A 12,035-nucleotide genomic window follows, 5' to 3' on the forward strand; every position below is an offset into this window, starting at 1 on the left:
TTCATGATTTTTGTCAGTCACTTCCTTTTATCTTACTCAATACTACTTTTGCTTTATTGGAATTGGGTATGTCTAGTTTAACGAAGAGAAGAACAACGGGGGACATGATAGCAGTGTTCCAATATCTCAGGGGCTGCCACAAAGAAGAGGGAGTCAAGCTATTTTCCAAGGCACCTGAAGGCAGGACGAGAAGCAACGGATGGAAACTGATCAAGGAGAGAAGCAACTTAGAACTAAGGAGAAACTTCCTGACAGTTAGAACAATTAACCAAAGGAACAACCTGCCTCCAGAAGCGGTGAATGCTCCAACACTGGAAGCTTTTAAGAAGAGACTGGACAGCCATTTGTCTGAAATGGTGTAGGGTTCCTGCCTGAGCAGGGAGTTGGACTCGATGACCTCCAAGGTCCCTTCCAACTTTATTATTATTATTATTATTATTATTATTATTATTATTATTACTATTATTACTACTACTACTACTACTACTACTACTACTACTACTATAGAATGTACATATGTTCTTGGAATGACATATTTATTTTTGATATTGAAATTTCACAGCTCATTTTACAATCAATTAAAATAATTTATAAAGACTCAAAAGCATCAAAGACCAGATCTAAAATTTCTGATTGTTCTGATAACAAAACATCCAGGGCATCAGTTCTAAAATATTGTTTAGTACAGTGCTGGTTTAAGAAAAGCAGTGATGCATTTTGTCAATCCAAATGCAATTAAAGGAATATGAAATATAACATGAAATAGGATCACTATACTGGAATTACCATATATATACTTGCAAATAAACTAGAATTTTAAGTGCCAAAATGAATTGCAAAAATTGAGTTTGGCTTATCCATGGATGGGCTTATCTGTATATATGGTAATACTTTTTAAATATACCCATATATACCCATATATCCTATATATCCTATATATACTCACACATAAGCCATTAGCAGGTAAAATGACATTTGAATGTTTAACAAGATACCATGCAAAATGGATAACCTGTGGATCACCCATGGATGAGACAATTGTGAAAATTAAAATATATAAACATTTTGTGGATCACCTTAGCTGCAGGCGACATATTTTACATGTATTTTGATTAAAAATTCAAGAGTTGGTTTATCCGTGGACAAGTTTATTCATGAGTATGTATGGCATCATAATTACTGTAACTCCCACCCTTTGGCCCTGAATGGAGATAATACTGCACTGTTTTGTGGGACTGCTATTTTAAGCAGGTATATAATAAAAATAGCTATTATCTGCATGTTTTGGAAACAGCATTTTTTAAATATTTTAGAACTGATCAGTTTTTTAAATAAAAGAGTTAGAAATGTCTTAACCCATTCCTTTTACTTTTACCTTTTTGGGGGTTGCAAAATATAGACATTATTACCCAATTTTAGCTACCTCAAATTCTAAAGTTCTGAATTATAATTTCAATAAATTTGATATTTTATATGAAATTATAGCAAACACTTCTCAACATGAAACAAAGGTGCAAATGTCACCATCTCCAGTATGTTAATTATTGCTATGTCTATTCATTCATTAATTGAAAATACTTTGAAGCAGGAAGAGACCTTTTTCTATAAAATAGATATGTTTAAGTGAAAGCTGGGAATAGAGAAATTAGACCTATCTGAAGGAAAGAAGTGGCCAGGCAAGACACATTTTTAATTTACTTGCTCCAAACACCATTTATTAACCATCTATGTCCCTTTCTTTTTGTGTCCAATCCTGTAATGCTCATCTTCTTCATATTTGTTTTCTTCTTTTTCTTCTTCCAGAATTTAAACATGAATTATAAAGCAAACTTAAATACTTACAAAAAACTCAGTGAATCAATTCTGCTTCTACACATACAAATGTTAATGGAATTGTATGAACCTGAGTCTCTAACTCAAATCTAAATCCAAAAGATTGGATTTAATGGTCCAGTAAAGCATCCAAACAAAACATGACAATGCATAATGGAATCTATTCAATTATCTATGGGAGGTGCACCTGCAATTTTGTCATAACCTCCACAACTGAATTGTATCTACTCTAATCATACATCTAAATGGACCAATTACGAATAATAAAACAAAAGTGAAAACGTTCTTCATATACATGCCACATCTCAATATACCTTTTCAATTTGGTTTGGAGATGCTGCTATTTCATAACCATCCTGTCCCATGCAGTTCTTAAACACCAAAAGTCTGATCATAGGTTTTTCTATAAGTTTCTTCATACGTTTGGAAAGTACAGGGTCAGCTTTTCTTCTCTTGACATCTCTAGGAAAAATGAGACCATTCAGTGTCCAAGTTGCATTCTTCATTAACAACAGATGGTCTGGAAGAAAAGAAGTAAAGTAAATATTTAGTTTCTGAATTAAAAGCGAACATATCATGCTCCCTTTCTCCTATTACCTTAATAACACACTGGCTGCTATCCACATAAAAGCTGATATTTTTGGAAATACGACCCCATCTTTCCGCAAACCGTGACATAAGCTGTAGCAAGCTGTCTCTATTGATAGCCTGCATAAATCATCATTCCTGAAGGGAACAGATGTTCAGGGTATGAAAGAGTAATACTACAATTTAGTCATAATTAAAATTCACCTTAGCATGCCTCTGTAGCTGATCAGAAAGCAACATTTTACTTCTCATCTGCAAAACACTTTTCTTCACCTTTGCTTCATAAAATGAAAGATACTTGTTTCTGAGCCTTGACCTACATTTGCCTAGATTTATAATACTCATGAAGTCTCATACAAATGATCCATTTAACAGCTGGCTTCCTAATTCTTTTAAAATAATGACCCCATGGATAATATCTTAGTAGAGAAACTCAAATTGAAAAGGGTATATACTTGATAGTTTTTCTCTGCTACCTTGGCTATCAATCCATTTTTGCAAGGTTAGGAAGATAGAAATTAAATATTTTTTACCAAGGAAAAACCTAAGAGACATTTCTAGACAAAGTGGGAACATTGATTAAAAATCTCTGTTCATAATTTCCTTATATAGTTTATCTAATGCCTTTCTACCCAGAGTAATCATTTAGTAGGTCCATCCAGAATGTCTCAAAATCATGAATGCTTTTGAATTATCAGGTTGAAGAGAAGGAGAAAAATCTATTTTACTTTTGTAACATGTCTACTAATTACAAAAGAATATCAAGATAATATCAAGACAAAAAAAACTTAGCCTCATTAGTTGCAAGAAGAAAATACTCAAAACTATATAACATCTTAATAGTATTTTATTCTATTTAAGTACTAATGGCAACTCCCAGTTCCTACAAGATAGCCAAAAGCATAGTAAATATAAAGATTTTTCCATTACAAAATTGGAAATTAATTTTAGGTGATGCATTGTATAGATACAATATTTTAGGAAATTTCTGTTTGTAAATTACATATAGTAAATAGTATAAAGTATAAAAACTTTATTTATCCTGAGAAATACAGATCACTTTTACTTTTTAACTGTTACAACAGAGATTTATACAAACCAGAAAAGCTATGGATCTTAGAAAAGTTAACTTGAACATCCCATTTTCTCCATTATATTTGCTACTAAAATCCAGTGTACTCAATCTCTTCTCTCTTATATACACAAATATAGAAGTTGCTTTTCAAATTACTGTAAGTATATGCAGTTATTTACAGCTAAAATGATAAACTGTAAACCATTAGTAAAGCATAACAGAATAACAGAGTTGGAACGGACCTTGGAGGTCTTCTAGTTCAACTTTCTGTTCAGGCAGGAAACCCTATACCATTTCAAACAAATGATAGTCTAATCTCTTCTTTAAAACTTCCAGTGTTGGAGCATTCACAACTTCTGGAGGCAAATTGTTCCATTGATTAATTGTTCTAACTGTCAGGAATTTTTTTTTTTTTAGTTCTAGGTTGCTTCTCTCCTTGATTAGTTTTCATCCATTGCTTCTTGTCCTGCCTGCAGGTGGTTTGGAGAATAGGCTGACTCCCTCTTCTTCATTGCAACCCCTCAAATATTGGAACACTGCTATCATGTTACCTGTAGTTTAAGGTAATACATATACATAGTCCATAGTTTAAGGTAGTACAAATTATTTAATTATTGATTTGGTAATCCTCAGTTTATGACAAGTGGGATTTTTTCTCCTTTCCCCTACACTTTTTTCTGTCCCCATTTCCCTTCCCCATTTTCCCACTATTTTCATTTTCATTTTATACTTTGATAAGTTTAATAACATTATAAAGTGCATGTTAAAAAGGGAAAACACAGCTAACAAGTGAAGATAGCATAATCTTTATGTTGTTTAGGAAATCACTAAAAACTTGGTTGTTCTCCCAGGCCTTGGGGGCAGGGTAAATATGAAGCCACTTTTTCTTTGTTTTGTTTTGTTTCTTTGGTCTGACTTGTTTTAATTTTGATATTTTACACTTCATATTTGATATTTTACACTTCCAGTCAGTTATATCAGCTTTTTTTGTATGCTATTTTTTTTAGTTGTAAGAGTTATTTGGAACTTATAAATGAAATCAATCAGTCTTCATATAAAAACTACATGTGCATTCAACCAGCACACTTCTAACATTACTACAAGAATTCCTTATGCACTTAAGGAAAGATATATTAAACAAGGGGAGATAACACATCTTTGTACGAGGCTAATGGCTGAATCAATTTGAATTCAAATCTATTCAGTTTATCAAAAACTTTTTTTCTAAATCAACCAATATGCAGTATGCTCTCATATTCATACATTTCTTAATAATTATTAAAGAACAGAAAGGTCTGTACATTCTTTGCTTATGTGATGCCATACTGCACTTTCCAGATTTTGTTCACTGTCAACTTTTTTATTCTTTCAATCAGAATTCTGCCAAATGTATTTCCAGCATATTCAGTAAATTTAACCTCAGTAATTTTTGCATTCACTTTTGTTATCTTTCCTTTTTTTGGGGGGGGGGGGAGGAACAATAATAGAGTTCTTCCAACTGTAAGGCACAGATGCTATCTTCATACACATATTAAAGAAATTACACAGAAACTCCATAAAGGAAATGGCATCCAATATTTTAGCCGTTATATCAGTTACATATATAACTGTTACATCGTTTATACTTTCAGCCTTACCTTTTTTCAACACCTTTATAATATTTAGTATTTTTCTTGTTTTTTTCTACTTTCTGGAGTATAGGAGGGAGGGCAAGTAAAATAGCCTTTCTGGATCCTTAATGTAATAGCTTATATCAATGATGTATATCATTCCAGTCTGTTTCTGAGCATAGCCTATTATAAAGTGCTGTCAAAAGTACATTAGCACAAACAGTAGTATACATACAGTAAGTGCATTATTTAGGCATAAGACCTTATGGGAGGGAACACATGGGTGGATGAAGGCAATAGGTAACTCCTCTTTGAGAGAGGGAGTGGTCCCACCAGCTCTTAAAGAGATGGTGATGTGCCCCCTCCTCAAAGGACCATTGCTTGACCTGGACAGAGATTATCTAGACCCCTTTCAGTCAGGGTTCAGACCAGGATTTGGGACTGCGATAGCATTGATTGCGTTAATGGATGACCTCTGGTAGGAGTGGGATGGGGGTAGTGCATCCATCCTGGCTCTTCTTGATCTCTCAGCAGCATTCAATACCAATGTTCAAGGTATCCTTCTGGGCCAGCTCCAGGAATAGAGAATGGTGGCAGTTCTTTCTCTGGGGCTGGTTCCAATTAATGTTGCTAAAGAGAGAAAGATCTAGCCTGCAGCCCCTACTTTGTGGGGTGTCTCAGGATAGTGTTCTTTCTCCCCTTCTATTTAACATTTACATAAGGCTGTGGGGTGAGGTGATCCATTGGTTTGAAGTGAAAGATCAACAAAATGCAGACAATAGCCAGATTTACATCTCTACATCCTCATGTCTGTAGGCTGTTAGGGACTGGATTCAATCCTAGCAAGACAGAGTGGCTATGGGTATTCCAACCCATCCACCCCCTGCAGAGGCAATGTTCTTCTATCTATGGTTCTGGATGGACTTGCACTATTCCAGACAGAACCAATGCACAATCTGGGTGTCCTTCTGGACTTGCAGCTCCTGTTCAAAGAGAAAGTGGTAGCCATGGCTAGAAGGGCCTTTGCATACCTTTGGGTGGTGTGCCAGTTGCACCCATACCTGAACTGGGAGGTCCTGCTCCTAGTAACTCATGCTTTTGTAACCTCCAGCTTAGACTACTGTAACATCCTCTACCTGGGGCTGCCCCTGAAGACCATTCAGATACTCTAACTGGTGTAGAATGCAACTGTGTTAGTAGCAAATAGTGCCAAATATATGGCACACATAATACAACTCTTGTGTGAGCTGCACTGATTACCAGTATGTAACTCAAGCACCAAGTTTTAACTTTAAAAAACAATTTTATAAATACCATCTATAAATAGGTTGGGGAAAATAAAACAATAGATTAATGAACTCAATAAGTTACATGCCATAGAAAATTAAAGAAACTCTAAAAGAAAAAAATTAAAGTCTGAAAGAAATGTGTTTTCTTATCACAAATTTGATAAGTTGATTTATCTCAAAACATGTCTTTCTAGTAAGTTGGACTCCTTAAAATGTTCATTAAACAAAACTATACAAGGAAAAATGTACTCAACATACTTCTACTGCATTCTGAGAAGAGATAATATACAATAAAGTAAAATTACTATATTGCATCTGAATGTCCCAAACATTTCACTTTGCTAGATAGATCTGTCATTTTCCTTCCATTCTGAGTTTAAGTAGTACTTGAAAATAAATCTATTATAATAGAGTTTTTATATTGAGATCATTATTTAAAGTGCATTCATTTATTACATTTTTATTCTGCTTTTCTCTAACAGCTCAGTACAGTTTATATCAGGATTTCCTTGAATTTTATCCCAAAGAACAATGCTAGAAGATAGATTGGATTGAGAGAGAATGTCATCTGAATTTGGAATTTGACTGACTCTCTCCAATCTAACACTTTAGTAACTGTAAGATTCTCATACTGCACAATATAACTAGTATCAATAAAGGAGAATATTTGTAGCTCAGGGTTGAAATGAGGGGTCCATGGTGCTCTCTGAGCTGGGTTATTTTCTTGCAGATGTTTCATCACCCAAACAAGATAACATCTTCAGTGTTATTGATGATGTTACCTAGTTTGGGTAATGAAATGTCTGCAAGAAAACAACCAAGCTTGGAGAGCTCCAAGGACCTCTCATAACTACTAACTTTTATGTAAATGGAATCCAGGTGCACACTGGCCCATCTTTTTTTTTAAAAAAAAAAATGTGTTAGGCTCTCTATGTAAACCAGATCACTGGAAGATTAGAACTATACTTTATTGAGAAATTCTTGCATATTTCTGTAAAGATCATCTCTTTTATTCTACAAATTGGCATCTTCCTCATTATCCCAAAAGTACTGGAGGAAGAAAGACAGAACATAACAGCTTTGAATTGCCTATATACATTCCACATCTGACAGCAACACTTTTTGCTCAAATGTTATATTTTATTTCAGACCTTTTTCTTAACGAATTTTATTAATCTGAGCTCAGATAGGCTTATTCCTTGGCTGTTTTTCTCAGGTCATATAGAGAATTAAAGATAAATTAAAGATGGAAAAGGAATTTAGCAAAATGTTAATTAAACTTGAGAAAAGAAGAGAATATTAGAAAGTTAAAATGGCTTTGCCATAATTCTCTGATGCAAGAAGGAGAGAAATAAATAGTCAAGCTTGTTACTCTAACTTATGTCAATAAATTAGAGTTCTATTACTTCTTATGAACTCTGTTTCTTGACCTAGTCCATCTCGAAGGGTTGACAAGAGATCTGAAAACACTGACATTATACTAGGTTTCAGAAATACTGTTAGTTTTTAAAATCCTACAGTTTATTTTTTTCATATTTCAGCTGGTTGCTTTTCAAATATTGCTTTGAATATTATTTATGATTAATGTTATTAATTATAAATAAATGAATAATCCCAAATATAGCTGGTTGCGGCCACACCTCACACCTGACTCATCAGTGAATCACAATTCTTGACACTTAGTTCATTTTCTTGGGTTAATTTGGCAAAAGACACCCAAATATGACTCAAATAAATTAGAACTTTTGCTGCAGACAAGAGTAAAGCATTAAACACAATTGTTGACTGACCACTCAAGTCTAAATACATAAAGATTTTATGCCTCCATATTGCTTTAAATTTGAGAGGTTTCTCCCAAATCATTTCATACTTTATGTGGCAATTGGTGGCCTTGAAGTCTCCTCACCTTGTTAGATTCAAACATTAGACAAAATATCTTCAGTTTTATGTCTTTTCTCTAAAATTGTCAAAGATAAGAGCCCAATCCCTGAATGAGTACCTGAATGCAGTGACAGGCAGTATTAAGAACAATAAGCTGAAATTAAATCAAAATTAATTACTAAAGTATAAAATGATTTGTTCCCATCTGCAGATACCAACTAAAAACAAACACTTAAACATGCATGCATTCTCCAATAATCAGAAAGAACTAATGAGAAGGGCCAAGGAAAAGAATGAGAAGGGGTAGTTGCACTAGAAAGAAAGGAAAATAAAGGCAGGAAAGAAAACTGGAAGATGATGCAAGGGAAAAACTATGAGAACAGGACAGAAATGAAAATATGGAGATATCATAATCAGATATTACAATAATGGTCAAATTTTCTTAAAGTAGTAACCTTCCCTCAGCAACCATTAATTTTCTAAAGCAGCCATTTGTCTCCTACCTATTCACTTCCTTTCAGTAATGTCTTTATTTTTCTCTGTAAATGTAAAATTTCTGTACACATACATACACGCACACATGCATACACACACAAACACACAAACAAAATTTCCAAGTAGTTATTTGAAATATATATATATATATATATTTCTACCAGAACCCAGTCCCTGCCACTTTCCTCCCAAAAATTAGGGGGCTCAATATATAGCATCTGAACGAGCCCTCAGTTAAAATGGCTACATATGCATAAACAGAGAGAATTAATGACAGTCATTATACAATAGAAACCAACAGTCAAAAAGTAGCTAACATATTGAAAATACGTTTTTTAGTATGACTAGCAACTGAACTGAAATTAAAATGTTAAAACTGAAGAAGATAATGGCCTATGACATTTCTATGCAATATTCTTGAATATTTAGAAATTCAGCCTTGGTTCAGCTATTTACTAAGAAATTATTTGGTTTCTTCAAAATTTAATGTTTGTAAAATTAAAATGATAATATGAAATAATGTGTCTCCTTTATTATTCTTGAAGGAACACTATTAAGTAAATGTTATCAGTTTAATTGTAACAAGAATTAGTTTTTAAGTGCATTTTTGCAGTGTTGTGAGAATGCAAGTATTGAGAGCAGAAAGTCTAGAAAATTCATGTCGAACACTTACTTTTAAAATCCTAAAAAAACAGTTTCAAATATTATACCATAACAGTGAAAAATGAAGCAACGATGGTATTTAGCAAAAGATCTAGAAGGAAATTAGACTAATAAGTAAATCTGAAAGCTTAATTGCCAGAAAACTTTGACTGATGTGCAGATAAGTGACAAAACATATAAAAGAACAATGAAAAAGAGAAGAGCAGTTGCAGTGGTATGACAGAATTCATACAACCCCATTTTTTGTTGTTGAGGAGAAAATTCTAATAGCAACTTGTCATACATTTCCTTCAAACTGAGGTAATCACAGTGGGCCAACTGTGATCCAGGAGTCAATTTCAAAATAGAATAACAGCCATAATTTGAAACACTTTTTCCCATTGAAACTGTTGCTAGAATGAAAAATATGATAGCTATTTAGTTCAGCAATGTTTAAATTGTATTTTAAAAAAATATAATTGCATTGGCTGACTTAAAACCAAGTTCTTTGAAGACATGGAATAACTCTTTGGGAAATCCTAATCTGTGGTTCAAATCCAGGGAAAGTAGGCATGAAATCTATTCAGGTGGAAAAAAATCACTGATGTTCACATTCTGTTATAATATTTTTATCCAATGATATGGAACAATATCAGAAGTTCTTTAAAAGAAGGCTCAAAGATTATGGGAAAGATTATGACCATAGAAAAAAGACTCATATTGCCAGTATCTTGCTTGTTAACTACTAGATGCTGCTAGTGGGGAAGTGGGTAGAAAATGGAAAATAGTAGAAGCAACAAATATTATTGAATGTCTTGCATAATTTAAAATTTACACATACAATAAGGAACTAGAAGCACACCTTTTATTTTCATAGATGTAAACTATTATAATTATGATACAATTTTAAATCTTTTAAAAACATATTTTAATCAAGATATCATTTGCTATTAGGTGTTCAGTTTTCAATCAGCTTCTGAAAAAATCAGGACCACCAACATGAATGAGATGAGCATTTATTGCCATTCATTGGATTGGGACAATAGCAAACATAAATTCTGAATTCCATTAATTTCAAGAATATAGGTTCCCTTCAAGCAGAGAATTACCTTCAGAACAATGTTCCCTCCTTCTGGTTTAAGGAAATATTTGTATAAATTTTAATTGTAACTAACACTAAGCAGGGTTTCCTATAATATAGGATATAACCATGATGTTTGAAGCGACATAACAATTACGTAGTTCCACAATTTTATTTGCAGTCAGACAAACATCATCTCACAGACACCTGAATAAAAATGTCCCATCCCTTGTAATCCAGGATAAACAAGTTCCCTTTGCTACTTCCAGGAAGAAGGGAAGAAAAAAACAAGAGAGATGCTTATGCTGCAAAAAGCAGGAAAGCTTTTCTGCTGGGGATATATTCTGATTAAGCTGACCAGAAAGTATACAAGTAATGATTGTAGAAGGAGGAGCTACTTAAAGCAGCTGAGAGTTGCATAGTCTTTGTTATATATGCTCATGATAAGCTATTATAAATCAGTTTGTTCAGGGCAGGCTATTTCTATGAGCTGAGCAATAGTCCTCTGAAATTTACTTTCCAGAACCATGAAAAACGTACAGTTTCAAATCATGATTAAGACATTAAGATGCAGTCAGCATCTTAATGCATTCCCTCTCTCATCAAGCAAAAATGAAAAGCTTTACTAATTATTGGAAGAGAGTGGAGGGCAATTTATTTTTAGCATTCACATTTTTTTTATTATATAAGAAAGTCTTCTGAAGAAATAGAAGAGAGATCTAAGCCTTGGGCACAGGTTAATAGGACTCAAATGTAAACAAAAGAATGAAGTTAATTAAAGAAGTTGATAGCATAGAAAACATAATGCAAGAACTTCTATCCAGTGTAGTGCATGTATACCTTGGTATATAATAAAACAAAGTGGCAGGGAAATATTGGATAGCGCTAATATAATTTCTAAACTTATTTTTGATATATAAATATATCTAAACCACATAGTATAAAATGCCAATTTCCTTATAAAGAATAATGTGTTTCAAATAGATGTTATATATTTGTGTTTAGGCTTGGATAAAATTTTCTGCATAGTGAACATTCCTACAATGCATACATGATTATTTCATTAGTCACAAGCCTTTACTTTTTTTAAAAAATCTTTATTCCAGCTAAAACACATGTATATTTCTCTTTCTGCTTACTTAGACTTTACTACAACCACACCAGTGAAATATCGCTACAGAGTTAATTTAATGACCCATCTTTCTTGACCAATATTGAAAAGCATAGTAAAGTAATATTTATGCTTTTATATTATTTAAACATATAAATATTTTCTATTGACAATTAATAGAAAAAAGTTTTTTAATGCATACTGTCAAAATAGCATTTTAAAAATGACAACTGAAATGTCCAAGTATGTTTTCAACAAACATCAGTAAATATCAGCATTTCTGCTCACTTACACAAACATATTTACTTTATAGATGAGGTTTTATATTTCAATAGAAACTGTAAGCTACATTTTTCAACTACTGTACTTATATCTCATTTGAATAATATTTTCAACATTTCCTGTTATAAAAACTGCTTTTGAGTGTTCA

General features: G+C 32.9%; 1 protein-coding gene across 6 annotated transcripts in view; it reads right to left on the minus strand.

Annotated features, from left to right (window-relative positions):
- DCDC1 (doublecortin domain containing 1) overlaps positions 1-12,035 on the minus strand; it is a 301,614-nt gene that overhangs the window by 246,268 nt on the left and 43,311 nt on the right. For all 6 annotated transcript variants that reach the window (XM_039355979.1, XM_039355982.1, XM_039355977.1 and 3 more), the window contains one exon: positions 2,148-2,353. In XM_039355979.1, the coding sequence (XP_039211913.1) occupies positions 2,148-2,353 (206 nt within the window). The remainder of the gene's footprint in view (positions 1-2,147; positions 2,354-12,035) is intronic.

Source organism: Crotalus tigris, unplaced genomic scaffold (genome assembly GCF_016545835.1).
Source record: "Crotalus tigris isolate CLP2741 ecotype Arizona unplaced genomic scaffold, ASM1654583v1 scf7180000018777.2418813, whole genome shotgun sequence".
In the NCBI taxonomy this organism is placed as follows: Eukaryota; Metazoa; Chordata; class Lepidosauria; order Squamata; family Viperidae; genus Crotalus; species Crotalus tigris.